Source organism: Podarcis gaigeae (genome assembly GCF_964106915.1).
Source record: "Podarcis gaigeae genome assembly, chromosome: 1".
In the NCBI taxonomy this organism is placed as follows: domain Eukaryota; kingdom Metazoa; phylum Chordata; class Lepidosauria; order Squamata; family Lacertidae; genus Podarcis; species Podarcis gaigeae.
Genome location: NC_139678.1, coordinates 83,641,805 through 83,669,524, shown reverse-complemented (window position 1 = coordinate 83,669,524; position 27,720 = coordinate 83,641,805). Strand labels below are relative to the sequence as shown.

Here is a 27,720-nt window from a genome sequence, read left to right as displayed (position 1 = left end):
ATGACATGCTGGCCACTACCCAAGTAGCTCTTCAAAGGTTTAAACACACGCATGGCTGTTCACCAGGATAAGTGAAACCTCTATGTTTAGAGGCAGTATAGCTCCAACTACTGGAAGCAAGTGGGGTGGGGGGGGGAGAGAAGGGGTGTCTATCTCCATCATGCTCTGCTTGTGAGCTTCCCAGTGTTCTGTGGCTGGCCTTAGTGTCGGAGACAAGGTGCTGAACTAGATGGACTGAAGCCAACATATCAGTCCAGTAACATTCATTTGTCAAATCAGTCCAGTAACATTCATTTGTCTGCATTACCCTATTCCCTAGTAGCAGAACATAGTATTGCGGCCTACAGTGCTGTTCCACCCATTAGCGCTGCTGATTTCACTTTGCTGCTGAAGCCCTCACTGTGTATTTGTAATTAAACCTGCTCTGAGTGCCACGTTTGGAAGAAAAATGGGAGATGCATTTATTATTATTATTATTATTATTATTATTATTATTATTATTATTTAAAGTAGAGGTATGTTCAAACCAAAGAACAGAGGAGGAAACTGCAGCTGACCTAGCAGACAGTAGGTTAAGGGCTGCCCACCACATACCTTGATGCCTTTGGTGTCCTCTTCATCAAAGGAGCCAATGTCAAAAGCGTCAGCTGCATTCACCTCCCCGCGTGGTGGGATCAAGGGGGGCGGATACTGTGAAGACATTGGGGGGGGGGGAGAGTCAACCAAGGAGCAGAGGAGAGTCGCTTATCCCTTACAATTCCTTCCTTCCCTGATGGCCATCTTCAACTATCTAAAGGGCTGTCACACTGAAGAACAAACTTGTTCTCTTCTGCTCTCGAGACTAGGTCCTGAACCAGTGGATTCAGTTACAAGAAAGGAGACTCCGACTAAACTTCAGGAAGAGCTTTATGATAGTAAGAGCTGTTCAACAGTGGAACAGACTCTCACGGGAGGTTGTGGACTCTCCTTCATTGGAAGTTTTTAAGCAGAGGTTGGGTAGCCATCTGTCATGGATGCTTTAATGGTGATTCCTGTATTGCAGGGTGTTGGACTAGATGACCCCTGGGGTCCCTTCCAACTCTATGATTCATGATGACCGAGCAGAGTCTTTATCCCCAGCAACTCTACTGTCTTCCCAACTGCCCTGCTCACCTTTTGGAGGAAAACCATCTGCCAGTCTAGACCCTGGAAGAAGGGACTCTCCTTCACCTCAAGCGCCCTGTTGGAAAGACGGTTGCAGATTACATAGAGTTCTCCCTTTGACCACTGAATAGTTAGGGCAGGGGTAGCCAATGCAATGTTCACCAGATGGTATGAACTATTACATCCTTCAGCCCCAGCCAGTTTGGTCAATGGGGAGGGAGGCTGGGTGCTGTTCATTACTAGAGAAAAGCTTGGGAACAGTAGCTTTGTCATGAACAGCCACACACAACTGGAATGCTGCCTTTGTGTTCATCTAACAGCTGAGCAATTTCCTTTGAAGGAAAACTTGTTTTGTTTAAAAGGACATCAGGATTTAGCTTGGCCTAACCACATCTGCAGCTCTTGACTTTTACCACCTAGATTAACTCAGCCTGGTGTGCCTTCTTTGTCCACCGCCAAAAAACCCAACAACCCTGAGCTGTTCTGTTTCGTTACAGCAAACAAAGGACAAGAGAGACATTGAGCAACTGAAAGGTAGGGCTGTGCAAATGCTGCAATTCTGCAGGTGCTCAGAAGAAGGGCAGATCTGAACTTCTCAGAAAGCTGGATTCTGCGCCCAGAATCCAGCTTTCTGAAAAGTTCAGATCCCATTTTTAAGGCAGGCAAGTCTGTAGTCCTAATGGTTTTGAATATATATTTGAAAGTATGTGAGCTATGCTTACTAAAAACTCTGAACCTAGAGAAAGATGATCAGAGGTTCAGGGGCGGGCAGCTTCAGTCCTCTGTAGGGCTTATTGCCTCTCCATGGAAAAAGAAAACCAGAGCAAATTCTGCAAAAATAGCAAAAGCTCAGAAGAAACTGTGATTGATAAGAGAAAATGTGCAAACCTCTTATATACAAGTCAAAGAACACAGCTCTTGTTGACACAGAACTTGGATTGCCTAGCCACAGAACGCTGTTAACACGAAGTCTGCACATCACACCTGAGAGGCTAAGTGACTCATCGTAGCACAAACGTTTATAGGAAAGAGCCGACTTCATCAGATGCAGGATGTAAACAAAGCTGATTTGTCCCTACATGAGACACGTCAGTTTCTGGGTTATATATATTCATCGCAAGAGTTGAGAATAGCCTATTCTGGGGCAGGATTGTTTAATTTGCTCCATTATTATTTTATGAAATGGTGAATCAGCAAGTACCTAGGCAGGGACTCCCATCCGCCATTCTCCCTACAACAGATATTCTATATGCAAGTGAGTAATAACGATTCATAGCTCTGAAAAGACCTGAAAAGTGTTGTGATAGAAAATTGTATGTTTTGAGAAAAATCAAAACTAGGCTAACAAAATCAGAAATAATGGAAAATAAAAGACAGCAGGGGGAAGAGACAGGCTGCTGGGGTGCAGGGTAACATGAGGTGCACATTTTGCACATAGCAGCCAATTCAGTCCAAGATTGCTTCTCTGCAACCATTAAAAGCCATAAACTGGATTTTTTTAAACAAGCAAACTCTGTGATTCTTTGAATTCCAGATCCTATCTTAGGTCTTGCGCTGAACAGGGTACTACATGGAAAGCCCAGAGCCTTGCCGACAAAGGAATAACGTTGCTGGAGCATTCCTTAGCTCCCGCAGTACATCCTCTGTTTCAAGGTCATCTAAATTTGAGTTATCAGATTGTGGCTTGAATCTGAACCTGAGGAACAGGGCAAGCAGGGAGCCTGGGAAAGCTAAGCTAACAGCAGGATGTTAAGCCTGTCCCATAAATACTTTTTAAAAATGGAAGGCACTTCTTGGTCCCGTAGTGTGATATATATGTATTTTAAACCTGCCCTTGTTGTGGCAACCAGAGCACCTGGAAATAGCATGCTTGTCCATTTCCCCAGGTTGTTTTTTTCAAACGAGAAGGGCTGAAGTATTCTTAGCTGCGTTCCAAACAACAAAACTCCACTCCACTGATAATTCTGAAAGCATTCTTTGTATAAGAAGGTTGGGCAACTTAATCCCCTCAGCCAACCAATGGCCTCCCAGATGCGCTTGGGCGACAGTTTCCCCTGACTGCTGACCAACCAGTCCAGCAACAACTGGAGGGCCACAGGAATCTCACTCCCCACCAACATCCCTGCCCTACAGCCCATCCAGACGCTTCAGCTGTTCCCCCCGGAGACTCACCCGCGGCCCATACAACCCAGCCGACGGTTCACATCTCTCTGCAGCAGCCCCTCCAGCAGAGAGCGCAGCTCAGGTGAGAAGGAGTCTGGGAGCTCCACAGCCTGTGGGAACGAGAAGGGCAGAATTATTCTCATTATTAATTCTTACATTTGCACACCGCCCTACACCTGCAGGTCTCAGGGCAGTTACAACATAAAATCACAATATAAAAATACAATATACATAGTGTTTACAAAAACAACCCCTTCCCCAACACATTTTAAAAGGGCACTGGATGTTAATCATGGAAATGGGGATGGGAAGGATCTGGAGTAAGAAAGATCCTGCCAGGGTTTAAGAACCTGTGGCCCTCTGGATATTGTTGGACTCCAACTCCCATCAGCCTCAGCCAGCATGTTCAGGGATACTGGGAACTGCAGTCCAGCAACATTGGGAGGAGGTGCCACAGTTTTCTCATTCCTATTGTACAGGAAGAATGTCCTTTGGTATCTAGGGGCATTATTCCCACTAATCTGTCCCCATGGCTCAAAGCTGTGCAGAATGATTGGGTTGGTTTATTTCATTCATTATGACAGAAGGGACAGGCCCTCCTATTCCTGGAGCCCACAGAGAATCCTCGGGAAAGACAACTTTCATCCAGTGGCAATGGAATCACACACCTGGCAGGTGTAGGAGAGAGAGGCAGTGGGCTAAAGGACTCCATAGTTGCCATCAGAAGAAAAGGTGTTTTAATATCAAATGCCAACCCAGCTGTGAAACATTCTCTCTCTCTCTCTCTCTCTCTCTCTCTCTCTCTCTCACACACACACACACACACACACACACACACACACACAGTGGCGTAGCTAGCTGCTCTGGTGCCTGGTGCGGGGGGGGTGTTCTGCAGCCGGAGGCGGGATGAGCCTCTCCAATGCTTGGAACCTCTCCAGCGCCCCCCCCCCAGCTGTAGGGCGGCTGAGGGAAAGGCAGTAGGCAGAGGCAAGTCCCACGCTGCCGTTTCAGGCAGTGCGGAATCTGCAGGCGCCTAAGCCACCACATCACTCCTAAAAAGTTTCATGAGCCCATTTTTTTAAAAAAACTCATTTTGTCAAACCCCCCCCCCCCGTGATGACACCTGGGGTGAACTGCACCCCCTGCACCCCCTTCCTCCGCCACTGCAAGCACGGATCTGAAAATAGCTATCTTAATTGCACACCTATTTTAAGTTTGCCCACAAGCACAATTTCTCCACAACTTGCCTTGCACGATAAAAGTGGCTTGGCTATTGCAAACATCCAAAGCTGCCTCTTATGCACCTTAAACCCCATTCAGCTCCCTCCCATCTCACCATGAGGCCTCAAAAAGCCTGTCAAACAGTTAGGCAGCTGATGCATCGAAACCTGGTCTGTCATGATGATCAGTATTGCCTCCCATTTCCCCTCGCTGTTGGCATTACCAGGTTCTACTGTGTGCAAAAAGGGCTGTGGGAGGGATCCTACACCCTCACAGAAATCTAGGGTGATACACATGATCTCTGCTGGAGGAAGAATTGAAATCTAGGGCTTTCTAGAAACAGCAGCTGCAGCAGCAGCAGTCCTCAGAACCACCCATAAACTTGTGCTAAATGAAGAGGGAACCCCACCCCTGCCATACACTTTGTATAAGTCATGCCCTGAATTAACCTCAACAGCAAATAGTTGCAGCCACACCACAGCTGTACACCAAATACATGGAGGAAGGGCCTTTTCCCGACAGCCGCACCCTGGACTGGCACAAAGCATTTTTATGCCCAGCCCAGAAATTTCTAATGGCACCTTTGCCTGACACTGCTTAGCAGCCTGACACCTTGGCAGGAGTTGTGCTGCTTGCCTTGCCAAACAGTAATTGTTGAGATCAACCAAACTGCATCTGCTTACAGTCTCTGCACGTTCTCTAGGGAAGGGAATTTCTTTGTGATTTCTCTGTGCGGCGCTAAAAATAGAAGGTCCCTGATCTATTCATGTTCTTCAGGCAGTAGCATAACTTACAGTCATAGTGGGAAATTTAATTCTGCGTACCCATTTCCCTCCTTCCCTCACACAAACGCACACATTGAGCCACCCAGCTAACCAAACAGAGGGTGCTGGAACTCGGTCCAAAGTGTAGGGATATTTGACTCCGAGGGAGAATAATGGGGGTTCAGCACAGGAAAAGCCTTATGTCAAAATGCTGAATCTATTTGGCAAGATGTGCTAAGTCCACATGAAACTGGCAAGTTGACATGTAGTATAGGTCAGCCAGGCTCTGCAAAGAACGGGTATAACTCCGATGACTGGCAAAGGGAAGATCTGAGATTTCGGAGACCCGAGGGGCAAGAGGGGAACAATTCAGCACCTGGAAGCTTTGGGATCCAGGCTGATCCCTGACTGAGCTTGACGACATTTCCTTACCATAGTGAGTGTCATGCGGTCGATCTCGTGCTTGTCTTTAGTCTTGTGTTGCCGAAAGGGGCTATGCCTGAGAAGAAGAGCCAGGAGAGCATCAGAAGGAGACTCAGGCCTCACAGGTACCCCTTAACACTTCTTTACATTTGTATAGCTCCCAATACCTGTAGATCTCAGGGCGGTTTTTTCTAATTCTTGCCATTACCATTGCAATCAATCCAACCCAGCACCCTCCGGATTCAACCATGGCTCCCTTTGCCAGCTAGGCCTCCTTTCCACCCCCATCCCTGAAAACTCATCTCTACCTTGGCTCTCCCCCACTTACCCCCTCAGTAGTTTGAAGAGCATGCAGCCTAGAGAGAACCAGTCAGCACTGCTGTCATAGGCAACGCCCTTCTGCAGCACCTCTGGCGCCATGTACCCATGTGTGCCACTGCAGGGGTGGAGGGAAACAGAGTTACAAAAGACAGCACAGCACCTGCCGGGGGGGGGGGCACTCAGCAGGGACAGGTCAATGAGTAAGGAATCCTTTTCAAAAAATAAACACACAGGAAAAATAAACACCCAGGCCAGTGGCAAATAAATCTATGTACACTTACGAAATACACACATTCACATGGGAGAAGCATTCGCTTATGAATCTGGGTACGCATGTGCTTGCAAATGGAGACAGGTACTAAACTCCTCCTTACAATGCCCCTTTAAACCACAGTTGTGGCCTGTAGGAATTGTCTCCCTACAAAATACGAGTGGTTCCAAGCAGAAAAAGTTAGAGAGGGGCCATTTTCCTTGCAACACCGGCATCTCCCAAGAACAAGTGATCTCATAAAGACATTCGCTCCTGTGCAAGCTGGGCATTGGGACTGAACTAGCTCGTTCTATCCCACACACCCCAGAATCAGAAAGCCCCTTTGCAGAGGAATCCACTACCGGAATCTGAGGCCTGTAATCTGTAGGTTCCAGTTTTGTGGACCATATTTTGGGTCTCCATTACTGGACAGAGGCCTTAGGGCAAATGTCCCAATGAGTGGATGTTGAACAAGTGATATTGTGATCCCCAGATAATACAGGAATTAACACCTATAGAAAGCTAGAGGAAGCAACAGTGGAGGAACTTCTAGTAGCTCACCCAGCAGCTGAGGGAGAAGGGGAAAAGGTGTTCTGACATTTATCAAGACCCTTGGATGGGAGCAGTTTTAGGTCCAGATACAGAGAACGGAGCTGCTGGCCGAGGATTAGATTCCTGTCTGATACTCACACGCTGGCATGAGGCTTCTTCTTGGAGAAATCACAGGCGAGCCCCAGATCCGAAATACGCACATGGCCAAACTCATCTAGCAAGATGTTGGCTGGCTGCAGGGGGAACAAGAACAGCAAAGAATGGCAGCTAGGGGGAAGAGAGGATTTGCTGGGGAAAGTAGGGGAGAGAATAAACCCTCCTCCTCCATCCTTTGGCCTGGGCCTCTGCGGCAGCACCGATGAAGTAGAGGGAGCAATTCCAGCAGCGGGTATGCTTAATTTTGAAGAGCGGCATAGTAAGGTCATGATACGGAAAAGACAAGCAACCTCCTCACAAGATCCCGCCCTGCTTTGGATCAACCTGCAACGGTGACGAGTGGGTTGTCAAAAGGAGCTTTGATAACCCACAGTACCAAATCCCAAGGCATTTTGAGTGGGAGTGCACTTCCATCAAGGCAACAATCTCCCTCAGTAAAATAAAAAACACTTTCAAACCTCACATTTTCTGAAAGAGATGTTAGAACTTGAGATCCCGATATTCCCCAGTGAGGAATGCTGCCACCCTGAACGACTCATGGCACGCAGCACAGTCCGGGCTTCTAAGGCGGCGGAGGAGGAAGCACGGCTCTGGGTAAGAGGCAGTTGCCATGAAGTCAGAGGGCACTAGAGAACTCTCTTTCAGTGGGTGCGGGTGCAACACCGAGGGACCCCACGCTGAAGGCAGAAATTGCCTCTCTTTGTGGAAAGAGAAGCCTAGGGTGAGGTTTTTCTCTCTCCATTTTAAAACCAGGTTTTTAGACTTCTTTGAATTTTATTCTTTTAACCTGGCATGGCTCGGCTTGGCATAGTTGTCAGAGGGTGGGACTAGGGGGGGGGGGGAGTTCAAATCCCAACCCACACAGCCATGAAGTTTGCTGGGTGACCTTGGGCCAGTCTCTCTCACTCTCTCTCTCTCTCTCTCTCTCTCTCTCCTACCTCACAGAGTTGCTGTGAGGGTAAAATGGGGAAGGGGGGCAGGGGGGAAGAAGCATGTAAGCCCCTAGAGCTCCTTGGAGGGAAGGCAGGGAATAAATGCTGCAATTAATTAATTAATTGTTTGACGACACCCATTGCCAAGAAAGGGCTGCGTAGCCCTGGCAGGCGACATACAAACATCTAGATAAAGGATGTTGAACGATGCAGCATTCGGGGGGGGGGCGGCATTTGCTCACCTTGAGGTCGCGATACACCACGAAGCGGTTGTGCATGTGTTCCAGCCCCAGGATGATCTCTGCTGCGTAGAAGCGCATCTCTGCCTCGGAGAAGACCCCATGCTGGGAGAGGTGGTAATGTAGGTCACCCCCTGCAGGAAACGGAGCAGACAGCCATGTGAGGCACACAACCTGAGTGTCGGCAGAGGGGAGCAGTGGTGAGGCAGGGATGCCTCTGTGTGTGGATCCCTTCGAGAAGCATGTGAGGGGAGGGGAGGGGGAGAGGCAGAGGCTCTCTACAGGCTGGGTTCTGGCTCTCACCATTCATGAGGTCCAGGATGAAGCTGAGCTTGTCAGGTGTTTGGAAGGCATACGACATGCACACGATGAAGGGGCAATCCTGGCAGAGACACGAGGAACCAAGTCACAGCAGGGGGAAAAAGAGAGGGGGGAAAAATACATAAATGAATCACCAAGTCTGCATGCACATGTGCGTGAATGAATTCCCTCGCTCTACGTTCTGCTCACACCCGGAATCCACAGGCCTTCCTGAAAGCTCCACGTTTCCCTTCTGCGCTCTCAGAATCATGCCTCGCACATGCATGCTTCCTACCACAGTTCCCCTACACACAAGAGCACGCTTGCATCTGATAACAGTGGGGGAACGGATTGCTCAACAAGGCCCTCGGCCACACGTCGCCACTGCCTCCTTCCCTTTGCCAGCTCTTCCATTAACCCCTCGCTCCCGCCCCCCATTTTCCGCTGTGGGTTTTGCAGCGACTCCTACACAGCCGTCACGTCGCCTGTCGGCTCCTTTGCCCCGCCTCCCCCACCCACGGAAACTTGTCACAAACCCCTACGGTGGTCTCCCCTGTCTTCTCCTGTGCCCCTTGCACACCGAGCCCCCACCCTGCCCCTCTCTTTTCCCCTCCTGCCATTGCGCACATTTAACTGCCTCCCCTCCCCTTCCGTGCGCATAATAATTTGCTGCGCTGCCTACACACATCCCAGCCCTGCTGCTAGTTTACTGCAGGCATCACACTCCCAGCCACATGCTCAATGCCACCTCCAGCACACTTCATCACCGTCATCCCTCCCCCCTGCCTTTAATTACCAGTGTGTGCTTCAAAATACCTGCCATGTCTATACCGGCATTATCATAGCTTTGATTGCAAGCACAATACAGGAACCCAAGTGTTTGCATCTGCCCACTTGACAGATCTCTTTCCCCTCCCTCTTGGACTGGGCAGACTCCAGGTCTCGCCTATTCTCTGCCTCCCAAACCCCAACTGCTCAATGTAGCCAGACTCACCCCGGTGCTGACAAGCGAGAGCATGATGCGCTCGTTCAGGGCCAATGTCTCCCCCTGCTTCATTTTAATGCGCTTCTTATCCAGACATTTCATGGCGTACCTGCCAAAGGAGAAAGAAGAGGCTGCAACCCTGCGGTGTTGCTCTCGCCAGGTCTTGCTGCTTCCCAGGGAATCGCCCCTGCCGATATCCCTCCACACAGAACAGCCTGTGTGCCTCCTTTGTGGAAACCTACCAAACTCATTCCACTTGGCACTTCCTTAATTACACCCATCACGACCCCCATCTGAGTCCTGAGTCACCTGCTATGACTAAACTCCCCCCAACACTTCTTTGGTTTCCCACAGAGGAGATTTACCACAGATGTCCCTGGGATGTCTGCTAATGTTCACTGTGCTCCCCCTATATGAGAAGAGCCTTCCCTTGCGGGGGACAGGGGTGGCTGGACTCTCCTGCACTTGGGGTATTGAAACAAAGGCTGAACTGCCAAGTATGCCAGTTAGTGGATTCTGCATTGTAAGGTTCTTGGGTTGAGCTGGGGACCTTGATGAGATGGCCTCTTTTCAACACTAACATTTGATGGGCTAGATCCAGAACAAGACAGACAAGCCCAGTTCCCATTGGAATCAGTGGGACTTCACCCAGGGCTTGTCCACACTTCCCTGCCTAAAAAGCACAGGTTTGAGCAGTTTTTCATTTGCCCGGGAAAACTTGGTTCTTTAGCGCTGAATTTGAGCAAACATTAATCCATAGAAAACCTGATTCCTCCAGGGTTTTTGGGCATTTGCTCCAATTCAGCACTAAGGATCAGGTTTTCCCGGGTGAAAGCAGCGGGACAAGCGAAGTCTGGATGAGCCCTAAGTCATGACTAATTTTTTCACATTTATGTCAATGGGGCTTCAATGCAATTGACTTACTCTGGATCTAGCCCTATGATTCTCTGAACCTGCCACCCCCTAAGCAATAAACACCTGGGTTAAACCTGTCCTTATTGTATCTGACCCACTTTTTAATGATATCTGCTTCCCCTCTTGTTTGACTGGGTGCTAGTTTTGCTCTATGACTGCTGCTGCTGCTGTTTTCATTATATTGTTTTAAGATGACACTCAATGGCTTTGCTCCATTTTGCTGTTAGCTACCTCAAAACCTCAGTAAATAAAGAATAAAATCTGAGACACTGACTCCATGAAGGTAGAAACTGTGTTTCCTAACATTTCATACGTGCATTGGAAGAATCTGAGTTTAGCGCAGGCACCAATCTGGTACCCCAGAAAATAAAGGCAAGTTGGGGAAAGGCCCTTGGGAAGCTATGTTTGCATTTGAGGCTCAGACAGTGAGTAGAAGCCTACTTATGCTGGTTACAGGGAGCAGCAGGGCTGGCTGGGAGCTGAGATATCAGAGGGTACCATCCTGGTTCTCCAGTACCAACATGGCCATTACAAGCCAAAAGAGAATGATGGATAATGTCATTTTTCACTTCCATGTGCAGATACTTCATATAGCTTCATAGCAATGATGTGGAGCAAAGCTAGGCTAAAAGACCATGGCCAAAGGCCACATGCCAACCCCTCTGTCTTCTTAACCAACCTTGGGCTCCCAGATAATTGTTGGAATAACAATTTGACAAACCAATCTTGCAACATTACATTTTGCCCGTGTCTGCTTTCCGGCAGCCGTAGACCTCGCCAAAGCCGCCACGCCCGATGATCCGGTGGACGCTGAAGTCATTCATGGTCAGCTGGGTCCCACAAGGCAGAGAGCATGAACAAACATGACAGGGAGGGGGAAGGAAAGGAGAGCAAGACCAAGAGTGTTAACATGTTGCTGGCACCACCTTTAAGCTTTCAGGGGTCTGGGTCTACTCATCATAGAAAGGAATGGCCTTCCACAGGCACTCCTCTCACCCACAGTGACCTTTCCTCATATCCTGCTTTCAGATTATGATCCAAGGTTATTTTGTGTCACATGTGGGTAGCACTAGGAAAGCTTTCCCCAGCCTGAGGTTCTCCAGATGGGGCTGTGCCGGCTGAGGCTGATGGGAATTGTACAGAGGATCCCATGTTAGGGGTAGTTGCTCTCGGATTATTGGGGAGCCAGAACTGGGCTTGCTTCTCAAGCTCTCATGACGGACAAGAAACCCTCAAATTCTCCCATCTCATTTACCCAGTGAAGACAATCGTAATCCTGGTTTTCCCTGAAGCTACTAAATCGGTGAACTTCCTGAGGCAGGGATTAGTCCCCCACACACCACCAACCTCCCACCAACTACACGACCAGCAGCTTTGCAAATCCTATACACTTTGCCATTCTGCAACAATGCGGCTGCAGGCAGGTCCATGCTCAGTGTCTTTTGACAGCTCTTTTTTTATCGCCGCAACTCTCAGGAATGCCCTCCCTCCTCAGGCACTCACATGGATGTTGAGCTCCACATTCTTCCACTGGGAGAAGCGTGTGAACTTGTCACTAAAACAGAACAGACGGGAGAAGAAATGAGAGAAAGAACACACAGGCCCTGGAACACAAACCCTGGGTATCACCACTTCCAAAGGATCCATCTTCAAATCCCATGCCAGAACTCTTCCAACTCAAATAACACCCCCTTAACAGAGACTCCTATACCCCAGTATTATGGGAAGAAAGCAGTGGGTATAGGGAGGGGAAAGGGAAAATACAGGGAACATTCACATACATATAACTTCCATCCTGCCTTCAAGAAAACCCTACGCAGGCTTAACTCAGAAGTGAGCCTTCTTTCCATCTACAGAACTCACTCCTGCTTCACTTGATTCTAGGCATTTTTGCTCAGAAGGACGTTCCATGGTGCTCAAAGGGGCTTACTTCCAAGAAAATCTGCAAACTTCAAAGGCACTGTCTCATCTTCTTTCAAGCTTTGCCATGCACAAGGGGGAAGGGGAATGGAATGGAGTACGCTGGAAAAGGTATGGCTGGCACCTTAAACAGGAGCACACCACGCTGCAACATGGTGCTGCAGGTTCTGCGTGTGGACAGCCTATAGTCCTCAGCACTCACCTCTCAATAAACCTCTGGAAGATAGTCCCACGCAGACACTCGCAGATCTCCTCAATGTATGGCTGGCAGAAGAGTGGGCAGAGAGGAATGAATGCCAAAAACCTATCCATTAAAGCTTTCCACCCACTGGTCCCCGTTCTCATCTGCATGGCCCCTGCGGGACTCAGTAACGTGGAAATCCCCATGAGATCCTTCAACAGCAAGTGCTGTAAGGAAATGGAGCCTGCATTTCTTTGGGTTTGGCAATGTTATAGGAAAAGAGGTTCCCCCCCTGCTGTGGGGACACTTGTACAGGCTAGGAAGAAATTGGTTGCAATGGGCCAGAGTCCATGCTACATCAGCCCCTGTCTACCGATGCAAGTGCATCCAGTCTTGGGGCAAATGAGATTCAAGATTGGGTGAGCCCAAGGGTCTAGTCGATGGGGAGGGATTTACCTGGAACAGGTCAGGCGGCACTTGCTTCTTGCTGAGACGGCTCTGCACATATTCTGTGGCAGTCTTGGAGAAGGGCTGTGAGAGGACACAAGAAGAAAGGAAATGAGTCTGGATGCATCGCTGTCCAAAGAGACATTCCATCAAGATACAGTGCCTGCCCGGGGCACAAAGCTTGGGTTGATTTCCAGCTCGATGCTGAGATCACCGAAGAAGCCCTGTGACAAGGAAATCAACAGGACTGGGGCACAAAGCTTGGGAAAGGCTTACAAGCTTGTTCAGGAAAAGGGCTGGCAAATCTTGGACATGTTAAAGAGAGGCACTGGCTGCATTCACACAGCAGTTTACAGTGGTACCTTGGTTTAAGAACAGCTTAGTTTATGAATGACTTGGGTTAAGACCACTGCAAACCTGGAAGTAGGTGTTTTGGTTTGTGAACTTTGCCTTGGAATAAGAACATGTTTCGCTTCCTGTTGAGTGTGTTCCGTTTGTAAATTGAGTCCCCCGCTGCTATGGGAAAGCACGCCTTGGTTTAAGAACGCTTGGGTTTAAGAACGGACTTCTGAACGGATTAAGTTTGTAAACCAAGGTACCACTGTATTCTATCTTCCCAGCATTTCCCTAACTAGCTGCTTCTAGAAATATAGTGGAATATGGCACTCATTTCCATGTTACTTGCTCGGTTATGTCACATGAAGGCAGAAATATAATGCAGAAATAAAACAGTTATGGAAACGTCAGGAAAACAGAATAAATTATCTCCTTTGTCCGATGCACAAGCCTGTTGCTCTTGGGTTGGCAAACACTTTTCACCTATCAGGTTTTTTAAAAAATGTTTTTTTTTCATGTTTTAACAACAAGCAATTCAAACTACCAGTAAACACACAGAGCAAATGTTCCCAAACTGCGGTCTGTAGACCACCATGGTCAGCAAGCTTTGAACAGGTAGTCCAAAGAATGGCAGGCGTGGCAGCTGTGAAAGGCGGGCTCAGCAGCTGCTCCATCCTTCTGAGGAACTGGTGGTCCAACCAAAAGGTGAGTGGGAAGGAGCATAAGTGATGGGAGGAGAAGGCACTTGAAAGGAGTAGAGAGGATTAGCAGAATGAAAGACAAGAGTGAGAGGAAGAGGAAGCAGCCAAAAATGAGAAGAAGACAGTCAAAATGTGGGAATGAAGGTGAGCAGGAAAATCCTGACGTGAGAGGGGGAGGAGGCAATTGAAACAGGGCAGCCGGAACCCCTGTCTGTATGCTGCCACAGCACTCAGCTGTGGATTTTTTTATTGTGTCAGATAAATTCATTAATAACCTGTTGCCATTCTTTCACATCTTTATCTGATCATGTTAATGGAATGCTAGAGCAAAATAGAAAGCAAGAAATAAAAGTGGCAATAAAAGTGCAATTAAAAAAATCATACAGCATCTAGCACAGGGCATGACAGTTGCTACAATTGACCAAAAAAAGTGCTGCACTAGGACTCTCAGCAATTTTGAAGCCGTCTGTGGGAACCACTGACACAGTACAATTATGACTGTCGGCCATTCAGAATAAAATTGTTCCATTTATACGTTTTGTTAACTTTCTTGGTTTCCGAGCACCACTTAATGAAGGACATTTTCGTTCTCATTTTGAATCACTCCTCTTCGCACTTTGACTTGTGGCTCTGGCGGCATCAGTGTTTGCCTGCTCTTCGCACAACTTGAAAAGTGTCAGGTTACCTCAAGAACTGTCAACAGTTGGCCCAGCACTTTACACCAGTAAGTGTGACTCTGTGGCTTCTTGGTTTCATCTCTCATCATGTCCCCCTGGGACTTCCTGAAGGCCTCCCTCCTGCTATGCTGCAAGGCTCACATGCACTGCCCCTACCTCCCACTAAACCCATTGTTCCCCAGCAACCTAGAATAATAGAACTATTGAATTGGAAGAGACCCCCAAGGGCCATCTAGTCTACCCACATTTTACCTCTGGCCCTGCCCACCAACTGGCATATGGCCCTTGGAAAGCTACCCACAAGGGAATGTGGCCCTTGGGCTGAGGTGTGATCTCCTTCCCCCCCATATAAAACCATGTTTTGAAATTGACTTGATATTCTAGCTTGTTCTGAAGCTGTTAACTATGGTCTCCTGGTTCCGATAAAATGGGAAACCACGGTTAATGGTGGAAGAATCCATGGTTTGTTTGCTGCCACTGTAACGGGAGAAGCAAAGGCGCTGGTGCATTGCACAAGGTGGTGCCTTAAGCGGCTGCCTACAATTCATTAATGGGAAGGTCATCCCAGAACAGGAAAGAGCCATTTCCCATGCATGGTAGAGGAAAGTGAGGTCGTGAAAAGGAGATTAAGAGCTGGGGTGGGTAGTTCTAAGGGAGTTGTATGTGACATTTATTGAGACAGGGAGAGTACACAGCCTGCGAGACAATGGACAATGCTGGGTGTCTGGCTCCTCCCATTCTGAGGAGTATTATCTTTTAAAGGATCTTGATCAATGGGATTGCAAAGCAAACATTCTGCTTCTTGCCAAGGGGTTTTTTCAGACTCTCTCATGTGACCACTCACGTGAGAACAGGACAGCAGTTCCTTCATGATGTATGTGTCAAAGATCTGGCGGCTCTTAACAGCTCGATCCTCTTCGGAGTCCATCTTCTCATACTTTTTGATCTATGAAGAATGGGGCGAGGGGAGAGGTAACATGGCTCAGCAACCTACCCACCGACTACAGACTCTGTAAGGCCCTTCAGAAGGCATAGACAGACACATGGTCGACGTGGACCATGTTTTGAACCCAAAGAACTCAAATAATGGCTGTGCTTGGAGAGAGCGCTTGCAATCTCTTCTTGCCACCTTAATCATTTTCCACAGGGGCAGGGTGGCAGCTGACAAAATGTGCCACAGACAAAAGCTGAGCTTACACCTGGGCTTGGGAACCTGTAGCCAGAAGTTGCTGGACTACAACTCCCATCATCTCTGCGCCCATTGGCCATGCTGGCTGAGGCGGATTGGAGATGGAGCCCAACTAAATCTGGAGGGCACCCTGTGGGCGACCTCTGAGATACAGGGAGAGCAGTGCGCTGAAATCTCACAGCAAGGAGGAAATCTTTTCCTCATTATTATTATTGTTCTCCTTTAAATTTAGTTTTATTTTAAATTATGAGAGGGCAAACGACATAAACCACACACATAAAAGGGATAATACTATAGGAAAGTATAAAGCACAGCAAAACTTTCTGGCTCTTGCCTTCTCTAATAAAATATTTTGCCCATTTTTAAGCTTCTAAGTTCCCCAGATACCCACCGCACCCCATCCCACCCATGGCAAAATGAAACTACCACACTCTGCCCTGAAGACGCAACGCAGGGATTCCATATATTTGTTTTCCAACCTGAATCGGGAGATGCAGTAGCCTTGCCTTCTGTCACCCCCCTCTCCGGTGTCCTTTCCCCCCGACCGCTTCCAGTCATGCTGCCGTGAACAAGAATTCAGATATGCTTTTTGAGAGGAGGGTCAAAAGGCCTGAAGGGGCCTCTGAACAGGTCTTCGAAAAGTCAACTCCTCAGCTCAAGACAAGTTTGGGAACCAATGTCAGAGGGGAGTCTATGTGCCAGGCCAAGGAAGGAAATTGTGGTTTGACGGAACGGAAGGAAATACAGCATTTTCTCCCACCACCCTCAACGCACAATCAGGGCCTCACCTCTTCATAGAATTCCACCAGTGGTTTGGCTTCCTCCACCTGATTTAGGCAGAAGTCTCGGAACAGCAGGAAACCTAAGAAAAACACACAACTGTCAGCTGCAACGACCAGGTGTGCCCCTGCTTCCCTTTTTCAAAGCCAGCCAGTTGGTCCCACCTGAATTAGCACCCTTAGAAAGCCAGGGCCCTGCATTCCATCCCTGACTAATCAGCAATGGTGGGAAGAGAAATCCATTGTATATGTATACAGGTTTATTGCTAGGGTAGGGAACCTCTCGCCCTCTGTATATTGTGGGACATAATTTCCATCAGACTAAGCCACCATGGCCAACAATCGAGAATGATGGGAGCTGTAGTCCAAAAACATTCCCCAAACTTAGTACACTGACTCCAATTATAGAGGTTTCATTCTTCTATCATGGTGGATAGCTAGTCAAAGATCTATGCAAATTTATCTAAGTTGGCTCTTAAAGTCATCTATACCAGTGCCCATTAATACCAAATCCTGTTTTTTATGGACAAGGGCTTTGTGATTTTAACAGCAAACATAAGAGAAAGAAATCAACAAGTTTGAAGCTTTTAACATCATGAATCTTCATACCAAACCAAACAAATCTTCACCTGGTGATTTCTGCCCACTACACCACTGTCAGAGACAAAGAGTCTCTCCTTATACAAAACTAGCAGGTATAGTCATCCAATTTATTTTTTACAGAAAACTTCTAGAAAACAAGCTGGGATTTTGATATTTCTACGAAGGCACATCTCAATCTTTTCATCTTGCAAAAAGAAAGAAAGAAAGCATAACCATTTCAGTTTCATAAGCTACATTCAATATCCCTGGGATTTGGAATATGCCCAGTAGGTTTATACAGGAAAAGCTTCTCCCACCATTCCCAGTGCAATCCCATGCATGCCTACTCAGAAGTAAGCCCCACAAAGTTCAGAAGGGTTCACATTCTTAATTTCTGCATGTCAGGCTGCTGTTAAATGCACAGGAGAAGGGTCACTTTTTAAAAAAAAAAGAAAAGTAACTGTCTTGCGCATGCTTGCCTTAAGTCACATGGTCCCCCTGGGAAAACTAGTCATAACTCATGTCTGAGTTGTATGTTAGAGAAGTCCCCAAACCGAAGGCACTTCCACATAGGAACATGAAGGAGACCTACATGTCACTCATATAATAAGCAACCGAGAAGAGCTTCCCTCTGGATGCATAACTGAAGCTACACGGAACCGTGCCTGTGTGCAAATTCCTTGCAAATTTTATACAGGGTGAAGCGGCCCCTTCAGTAACCTTCAATATATATTCAAAGCAGGCATGAGTCTCATCTGTACCAGATATAGCAAGGGGTGGATAACCTGTCTGCCTCTGGGTGTTCTTGACTACAAACTCCATGATCCCTGACCATTAGCCACCCTGGCTGGGGGGCTGATGGGAACTGGGAGAGCAACAAAACCTGCAGAGACGCAGGTTCCCTCAGCTAACTGAAAAGGGGCAGTTGGAGGGGGGCAATCCCCACACCTGGAGAAGATTTCTCAAGCATACTGTGCACCAGTTTCCGCCTCAACTCTGCTCCCCCTCCACACACATACACAGTGGAGGGGCACACGGATCAAGATCCACGTCAGCTTGTGGCTAAACGGCTCCTTGGTGCTAAACCTGCTTCCTCAACCTACTTGTGCGCCATCCCCAGGTGAGAGGCAGAGGCAAGAGGTGGTGGGGAAGGCAGAAGGGGAGCCAGGAGCGGAGGGAGAGCCAGGAGGGGTGGGAGCAGAGAGGGGATGAAAGCGGGAGATATTATGAGGAAACCACAAGTGGCTGTGGGTGTGGGAGGAAGCAAGAGTGTTTCCTGTTGGGGCGGGGTGTAGTAACTGAAAAGGAGAAACAGCCTTGCAAGCAGATGCCTCCGGGCTCAGTATGGACAACAACAGCCCAGCATCACCCAGCCTGTCCTAAGCCAGCAGCCACACAGCCCTTCCTAACCTGTGCTCTCCTCCTAATTTATCCAAATGTACCTCATCAGTGCCTCTAGAGCAGTGGTTCCCAGTTAGGGGTCCGGGGATCCCCAGGGGGTCTGTGGCCCCATCCCTTGCCTCCCCATCTCAACTATTTTTTTTTTTCATTTTTGCATGGTAGTATCACAAATTTTATAGTCTGCTTTTTTTGTTCAAAAAATTGCTTTGCAGAGGTAACTACCATGGAGTCATCAAAATTGTCAAAAGTAAGGGGTCCGTGGCTTGGCTTTTGAAAAACAGGGGGTCCTCCGTAATTAGCTAATTGGGAACCAGTGCTCTAGAGTATTCTGTTTTGTTTTGGTTTTTTTTAAAGGAGTAAGTGGCAGGGTGTGGAATTTTATTTTCCTTCTTCCTGGCAGGCTTCTGTGCCTTCAGCAAGATGACAGGCAGAAATTCAGCAGCGAAAGTGTGTTGTTGTCCCCTCTCCCCACCAGCCTGTACATTTCAATCTATGAGGGAGAAAAAGCTACATGAGCTGCATTTTTACTTCTCACACAGCTGCTAACAGCGCAGGAGCCTTGCCAGAAAAAGCTGACACTCTTACATTCTAAAAGGCTTCTTGAAGAGCTGCATGGAAGGGGAATTCCACCAGGTCCAGATTCTCTGCTGGAGTAATTACACTTCTTCATTCAGATACTCAAGAGAGGCATTGTCAAGGCTGGGGGCAGCAGGGCCTTTGAGGGGTGGCCTAGCGATATACTGTGGCCTAGGAAGAAGCCTGAGGGCCAGAAAGATGGGCCTACAGGGCCACATCGCAAGGTCTGCAGCTCCACCCCCTTCCTGGAGGCAGAACATTCTCACATGTGAGCCAGTCCAGAAGCTTTGAACCCTCTTCTCTTCCAATATCCCTCAAGTGAAGCAATTGTCCTGCAAACAACTAATGGAAGATGGAACGGGGAACCGTCGCAGGCCGCACAAGAGGAAGCAGAATTTCCTCATCAACCTCAGCAATACCCCCTTCCCCAATTCATTTGTACAGATCTCAGCTCAGCTGCTCACAGATCTCAGCTCAGGCTTGAGAACAAGGCGGGGGTGGGGAGACAGTAGATTACAATCTACTGGGAGATCTCTGGGTGACCTGCAGTAGATCCTCAGGGGTTCTGACTCCCAATTCTTGAGCAACTAGCAAGAAAAAAATGACCCGCCCACCCCCCAAAATCAAAATTAGGCTGCTGAAATGGAGAAAGCTAACTGAGACTGGACATTTGCCCAAAATGGTGCTGAAAACAAATTCCTGGGCTCCAAATGTGCTCAGTGGCACCCTTTGTTCATTAATTCTAACTCTTGGTCTCTTGCACCTGGCCTGGGTTGGTCAATCTTGGAAATTCTGGTAGAGGCGAAAGTGGATTGACCAAAGTCTGCCCACCCCTGCTCTACAGCACCAGCCTGGGATGCAGAGTTGACCAGACCCAAGGCAGGACAGGGACTTATTAACTTTGGATAATTTGGACAAGATAATTTGAGCTGGCACAGCAACTGCCGCCCTTGCAGAGCTATGCGCTTTCCAAAAAAAAAATCCTCATTAATAGATACAGGATCACTGGCTTTCTTTGCATTGGGCCACCCTAGAGAAGGAGAAGACTTGTTAACTCCTGATCTGAATGAAGAAGGCGACTGGCCTTTCCAAGGGCTGGATGGTAAGAACAAATTCAGGGGCCAAGCGTTCCCCAACTCCAGTGAAGGAGCAAGTGACAAAAGAAGTTGCATCTGCAGCACCGGCCCCTGCGGCCAAAGCACAGCAGCACTTTTCAGGCCAGAAGCTGGATTCCTAAGGCAGCTTCCATCACAACTCCACAGATATACAATCCCACCACAGCCCTTTTAAAAAGGAGGCCCTCCTTCTGCCCCCCTATTTCTTCTCACTGGCGTTGACTCCTGGCTAACTGGAGCACAGGCAAGCTGGTCTTGCCTGAACTCATGACCCCTGCAGAGGCTCTGCTACTCACCAATCTTCTGAGAAAATATCTTGTCAAAGGTCACCTCACCCCGGTCTTCCAAGTATTTCTGCATAACACTGCGGATACTGCCAAGAGAAAAGGCACGTGAGGGAAGTTAACAAGGGTGAAGCTTCTCAGCTCGGCCTATTCCCTCAAAGCAGGGGGTGGGGAGATTGTGACCTTCCATATGCTGCCGGACTCCAGTTCCCATCATCCTTGACCGCTGGCTACGCTGTCTGGGCCTGATAGGAGTCCAACCACATGTGGAGGGACAAAGGTTTGCCGTGCCTGCCCTGAAAACAACAAGGGCAGGATCCAGCTAAGCTGTTGCATGTGCAGAATGAGGTCCACTCGTGCAGCAGACTTCCCCCTCCTCTCTTCCTCCTGCGCCCCCTAAATCTGCTCTAGAGGGTCGGAGGAGGAACCAAGAACATGTTTAGAAAGTGGGGGTGTGGTGCGGAGAGGGGGTAAAGTCTTATTATATGAGCAGTTTTGTAGTACCTTAAAGGATAGCAAATGTAGTATTTAAGGTGCTATAATACCCTTTGTTGTTTTTGCTGCAACCCCCCCCCCCATTATTATCACAGGAAGCCTGCAGATAAAAGACACTTATCTCAAGAGATTTTGGGTCAGTAAGGATCCAGCACTGGATAGCCGACATTTCATTCATGAATTAAGGCCAACCAGCTGTTTAAAGGAGACTGTGTTTTTATCTGGGGCTACGTGGAGCCAGGTACAGGAAGATTACAAAGGCAGCCAGTCATTCTAGCAGGTGAACGAACAGAGGTCTGTTTCTTGTCTTAAAGAAGAGCTGGGGCTCTTAGAATGGCATCTGCATCTGGGCAATTTGGAAGAGAAGCCAATTTAAAAGTCTAAACAGAAAATGAAGGTTCATCAAAAAGCAGGAGGGACAGGAGGTCTGAGTGTGGACGGACAGGCTCCTGGCTAGAGAAGCAGCGGAAATAATACATTGGATCTTGGAAGCATTGTTCTGAATACATTCTGTTTTTTTAGTTGTTGTGTTTGTTTTGTCCTCCGGGATGGTTAATTTTAAAAAGTGACCAAGAAAGACACACACACACACACACACAGAGAGAGAGAGAGAGAGAGAGAGAGAGAGAGAGAGAGAGAGAATGCCAGGCAAATAATTAGGAAAGAGCACCTTTTGGGTTGAAAATGAACCTGAAATTCCAAGGTCCCAAAGTACAATGACTAATCTCAAAGATGAGTTGGCAAGACCCGGTAGCTGGCAGCCTGGAAAATGCTATAGACGGTCTGGCCATGAGACAGGGGTTCATGCTGGGTTAATGTATTACAAAGAACTGGAACTCTCTTTCGGAGTCGTGTGCCATTTTTCAGAGCTGGGCTATGACCTGGCTTCTCCTGTGGATATTTAGCTGGTTAAGCAGCACGCATAGCCCTTCTATGGAGAAAATTTTAATTGACTCAGCGTAAGCAGCCAAGAGGAAGCTCCTGAGTATGAGGGCCATTGCAGGGTAAGGGCAACCGTCTCCCTCTAGCCCAGCATTTTGTTGTCACAGTGGCCAGCCACATGCCAGTAGGAACACCTCAAGAAGGTCCTGGGCACAAGAGCATTCTTTCCACGTGGGATTCCAAGCACACTGCCTCTGACAATGGAGGCAGAAATCCTAATCCTAAATGCATTTATTTGGAAATGCCACTTTCAACCATTTCCTCCTGACCATGTTCACCTGGAAGGAAGAAGCCCCATTGACTTCAAGGGGGTTTGCTCCCCAGAAAGCATGCTTCAATTTGCAGCACGGGTACCTTTCGAGATGGAAGATTGTGTAAGAAGTACTTGTCAGATGATGGAAGACGCAGATTACCGTATCACTTGACAAGTGTACTGAGTCAGCATTCCCAACACCCACAATCCACATACTGACTGTACAGATCCTCATTGCAGGTTGGAATGAATGAGAAGCAGTGCGGGTGGCACAATAATGGTGAAAATGCTGTGACTGTGGCACCAACATTCTGTGATAGTTTGCACCACTTGCATGAGATACTTGGTAAGTCAGACAGGACCAATTAATGCAGTGTTTCTCAAACTTGGGTCCTCAGCTGCTGTTGGACTACAACTTCCATCATCCCTAGCTAGCAGGACCAGTGGTCAGGGATGATGGGAGCTGTAGTCCAATAATGGCTGAGGTCCCAAGTCTGTCGGTCAATTGGTAAAGCTTTCCTTAGACTAGCATTCTTCAACCTGCTGCCCTCCTGGTGATGCTGGACTTGCAAACTCCCATCATCCTCAGCCAGCATGGCCAAGGGACAGAGATGATGGGAGTTTGGACCCCAGGTCTGAAGGGTCACAGGTCCCCCACCCCTTTCTTATGAAAAAGTAACTTTGGGAAGAAGAGAAGGTTTAGAGAACTGGAATCACTGCTTAACCCTTTTCCTGCCCACCGTTTTTCCACAGAAACCCGACCCCACCACCCCCACTTTGGTACGGAAAGAATTATGCAGCCCTTCCACTTTGTATAGGCTGGGGAAGGCTATCTTGGACTATTCCATTTCAGGTTGCAGGTGAGAGGGTGGGGGTGGGTGACATTTTGAATGCTCCCAGGTGGGAATGAAAAACTCCTCAGAGAAAACCGAGCCCAATAAGACTGCATCCTTTCGCCCTGACATGCACACTGCTTTTCTAGTTTTACATGTGGAACATTTTTCAGACACTCAACTCACTCCTGGCCCGCCTGGAAGTGTTACCATCTGCAGTGGGGGGGGGGGGACGGGGAGGGGGTGACATTACTTGAGTGTGCTGACTAAATAAACAGCCCTTCATCTGGGTACCTTTTAAATATCTGAACGGAGGACAAAGAGATCTGGATGCTTAGCCTAGAGAGGCCACTGCATCCTCCCTGAATGGCAATGGAAAGGTGTCCAATGTGGTCTGCAGCAGGAACAACCATAGTTGCTGCTGTTGCAGTCCATGGATTAAATGGGGTGCTGGGCTGGCTCTGAATGGGGCTTCTGGGGATTAGTAGTATTATAGGAGCTATAGGAGCTTAATGTAAGGGGTGCCTCTGAAGAGGAGAGTGTGATCGGGCTGAAGAGACACTTTCCCATTGTGGAGGGCAGATTTTTTCCCCCTTGGATTCTGCAAATTAAATATCAGGGCGCTGAGAAACAGGACCTACTTCAACCATTTAGACTGAATGTGTCTTTCCCCCGCCCCCCATAAACTCCTGCTCCTGAAACTAGTGAGCCATGGGGGATGGGGGATGGGGGAGAGATCCCCATGCCTAAGACAGACACGTCTTGGAAGGATGATGAATGGCTGTGTTTTCTGGTGCCTGCTGCTGTTGTGGGCCTGGGATAATGTGTCTCAAGCATCTCCATAACAACCATCTCCAGGGGGCAGGTCCAGTTGAATGATAGCATTAATATCATTACATAAAATGCCTTGTGCAGAAAAGGAATTCACACTCATTATCTGGTTATTCTCACAGTGTCCTGGTAAGGTAGGCAAGTCATTCCTTTTATAGCAGCAGCTAAGCGGAGACTTGAACTTGGGACTCATAGCATCAAACCAAGTAGCCCAACATCATCCCCTCTGGAAGTTGCCTGACTCCAACTCCCACCAGCCCCAGCCAGCATGGCCACACATGCTGGGACTTGTAGCCCTATCACAATCTGGAGGGCACTAGGTTGACTACCTTTGCTCCATGGAAAAGCAGCACATCTATATAGGCCAGGCTTCTAAAAAGCAACTAGCATGGTCACTTGTGGCAAACAAGCATCTGGTTTAGGCAACCAGGAAAGAAAGGTTATATAAAAAAAGGTTTAAGCCACAAGCCTGTATGTGCATTTCAGTCTGCAGAGGGGGGTGGGGGGGGGGACAATCCTGAGCTTGTAAATTTTGTGTTGTTTACAAGACCGATTCCAAAAATTCAGTCAGTCACTGAAGTTAACCTCGGTCAGATAAGGTCTGAGAGAACTGGTCCTAGTGCCCTCTTTTTCCTGCCTCAGTTTTCCCCCTTAGGAAAAAAAGAGAGCATTAGTTAACAACCGGGAAGGCCTATGGAGAATGTCAGCTCCCTCGAGTTCCTCTTGCACAGAGACTTAATGAGAGGCAGTTAGTACTATAAATAATCAGCCAGCTGTTGACAATGCTCTTGTTCGCTTAAAGGCCATTGGGGAGGAAGTGGGAAGTTGCCTGCTAGTATCCCTGGGCATCTGAGCTGGTTTATTATTATTTTTTTCTGTATGCTCTTGTAGATTGTCAGGCTAGAGAGAGCCAGACTTCAGGGAACACTGACTGGCTTCATATCCAAGCGCAGAAAAAGGAAATGAATGCACAGAAAAAAATAGTTTGGTTCCCTTAACAGGAAAAACAACACTGTCGTGCAGCAACCAGCAAAGGAGAAACTTCCTCCCCACCCCCCTTTTTAATCCCCTGCCCTTTTACCAAAGCTGAATTCTCCCCTCTCACAAATGTCACAACCACCTTGGCTCCGACACATTCCTAGTTCCGATATAAAACCTGCACAAAAAGGCAGAGCTTGTAGTGGGTGCCGTGGCGGGTCAGCAGGACGCAGGTCACCCTGATTCTCCTATGTGCTGCAGTTTCTTACTTTGCAGCAGACCCAAATAGCCTATTGCGACCAAAGGTGACGTCATTTCCTGGCAGACAAATCAGAGAGACAGCTCTTCTTTGAAGCTGGGCCTTGACTTTGGCAGGAGGAGGGACACGAGAGGCTGCACCGGCAAGGAGGTTGCTCGGGCAGGAAGTTTAGTGTGTTGAAGCCTATCAGAGAAAACCGATGGGAGTGATTTAAAGTCAGGGTGCTCCATAATAGGGGTTGTGGGAGGCCTCCTATCCCCGTCCCACAATTCTGCTCTGCACGATATGGAAGAGGAATGGGGGGACCTGTGGTTCTCCAGATGTGGATGGAGTACAACTGTCAACACCCCAGGCCACTGGCCATGCCGGCTAGGGCCAATGGGAGTCCAACGATGTGTGGAGAGTGACAGATTAGCGACCCCTGAGCAACCTCAGCTCAACTCTCCACTTTGGCATGAAGTTCGAAGAGTGGCGGTGGTTAGTCAAACATACACACAACCTAAACCATCCCACATACAATGTGTGTGCCCCTCAGCTCCTTTGGAGAGAAGTATGATGCAATGTAATAAACAAAACCTTAGACATCTTATTCCCCCAAGATCTTGAATGGGCAGCAGTTCCGAGTTTCATTACCTCCACTCCCTCTTGGAATGTCTGTGTAGAATCTATAAAAGACATTCCAGGAGGGAGTAGACAGAGTCTTCCAGATCTTCAGGATCCTGTCTCCAGGACCCTGCCACAGTGAGCTTGGTTGGTGGGAAGCAGAGACTCAAATCTCATCGGATAGCAAGTTGCTGTATCTCAAATTTAATCTACCTTCAAAGGGTGGCTGTGAAGATAAAATGCTGCCTCTGAACTACGTACAGGACAGGTAAGACACAAATTGCTGGACTTCAGGCATGTGACTCAGACTTTCTTATTTCAGCAAGCATTTTAAGGTAGGGTTTGGATTTATGTTTGGTTTTATGGTGATTTTTTTTTAACTGTTTTATTCTCTGTATGGTTTATTTTTATGTATGCCTTCTAGAAATGCTAATGATGAAGTGGCATATAAATGCCATAAATTAATGTAACAGATGTAACAGAATGTTCCTGCTTTTGCAGTAATGAACGAGGATGCAGCCCCTTCAGCAACTTTCAGGGGTGCTGTTCCAGATGTGGTGAGGTGTCAAAACCCAGGTTTGCACTTGGCCTGCATCTCCTGCCCTTTTCTTCCTTTTAAAAAACTCATCCCTCCCCCTTTAACTGACTTGCTGTGCACACTGCAAAATATAATGCTGATAAGCATCAGAAACCCACCATCTTAAATACATATAAGCTAGCCAATGCAAATGACTATGGAAATTTGGGCCATGGGTTTGTGCCTCAAGTTCTTTAAGTACCCAACAGCACCCTTGGCAATTTTGCTGATGTTCCTCTCTTTACAACAGGGATGGGGTGGTGTGCTCCTCCAGATGTTGCTGGACTACAACTCCCAGACCATTGACTGTGCCAGCTGGAATTGGTGGGATTTGGAGTACATCAGCATCTGGGGGGCACTAGATTCCTCACCACTGCTCTAGAATCTCCATCCTTCTATTGTTCCAATCCTGGACAACTTCCTGAGGATGTATCTGCATTTTTGTCCCAATTCCAATAGATAGCCCATGAAAAAAACTGGAGGCACCACCTAGGCTCCAAGGGTGTGATTTCTATGTCCCTTATGTTTCAAGACAGACACACACACGGAAGCTGTTAGGTCAACCACCAGCAAAGCAACAATGATGAAAGATAACGTATGCTAGGGCCACACTGCTTGTGGTTTCTGTTAAGTCTCACCTTCCTATGGAGCGTCTGAGAGTGAATGCTCTGTCTCTGAGAAGCAAGGTAATGTGATTTGTGAACAGGACTATGTATGCTGTGCCAAGAAGATATCATGCAAGGCAAGTAAATAAATTATACTTGGGCACCCAAATCTTGCTTTTCATTAAAAAAATCAGCAAGTTTCTTGTCTTTTTGATCTACAACAGTATATGTGTGCAAGGCCAGAGGGAGGATGAGTCAAATTTCTAGTGGTCAAGAGGTGGGGATTCTGTGCCCTGCACTGCTTCCCTGCACTGCCTCCCATGACTGCTAGGAACAGAGCAAATTATGCAAAAAATAAATATGCAAATATATTGACTTGCATATTTTAATGTAAAACACACACTCTGCTCATCACCCAAACCCAGTTTCCTCCTCCACGTGATTTCTATTGGGCTGTACCAAAAGATCTACATGTTATTACGCATTCAGATTAGGGGAACTAAGAATTTCTTCAGCTTCTGCCTGAATTAACCTGTTCTGGAATTACCCTGTTCTCCTCCTGCTCCAAATCAGCTTCCCGGGCAAAATTTATGGGGCCACACTTTAGAAGTCCCCCAGCAAGGTTCCCACAGTGAGATGTGCAGAAGAGATGTATCTGATCCTTCCCAGCTAATGGGAAGAAGAAGTCTCCAATGCATGTTTTCAGCAGATGTCTTGAATCCAAACAAATGAAATTCTGTACATATCCTTGACACTCCTCCCCATGCTTTCCTTACCATTCCAGCTACCTAA

The 27,720-nt window shown here is 47.8% G+C and overlaps 1 protein-coding gene across 2 annotated transcripts in view; it reads right to left on the bottom strand.

Moving 5' to 3' along the window:
- The window catches only part of GRK2 (G protein-coupled receptor kinase 2), a 38,515-nt gene that overhangs the window by 7,878 nt on the left and 2,917 nt on the right, over positions 1-27,720 (bottom strand). For both annotated transcript variants that reach the window (XM_083701085.1, XM_083701086.1), the window contains exons 2-17: positions 20,565-20,641; positions 16,604-16,677; positions 15,471-15,572; positions 12,922-12,996; positions 12,487-12,548; positions 11,868-11,919; positions 11,103-11,194; positions 9,459-9,558; positions 8,468-8,546; positions 8,168-8,298; positions 6,976-7,070; positions 6,043-6,150; positions 5,724-5,790; positions 3,316-3,416; positions 1,153-1,219; positions 595-690 (exon numbers count right to left, since the gene is read on the bottom strand). In XM_083701085.1, coding sequence (XP_083557211.1) covers positions 595-690; positions 1,153-1,219; positions 3,316-3,416; positions 5,724-5,790; positions 6,043-6,150; positions 6,976-7,070; positions 8,168-8,298; positions 8,468-8,546; positions 9,459-9,558; positions 11,103-11,194; positions 11,868-11,919; positions 12,487-12,548; positions 12,922-12,996; positions 15,471-15,572; positions 16,604-16,677; positions 20,565-20,641 — 1,378 coding nt within the window. The remainder of the gene's footprint in view (positions 1-594; positions 691-1,152; positions 1,220-3,315; positions 3,417-5,723; positions 5,791-6,042; positions 6,151-6,975; positions 7,071-8,167; positions 8,299-8,467; positions 8,547-9,458; positions 9,559-11,102; positions 11,195-11,867; positions 11,920-12,486; positions 12,549-12,921; positions 12,997-15,470; positions 15,573-16,603; positions 16,678-20,564; positions 20,642-27,720) is intronic.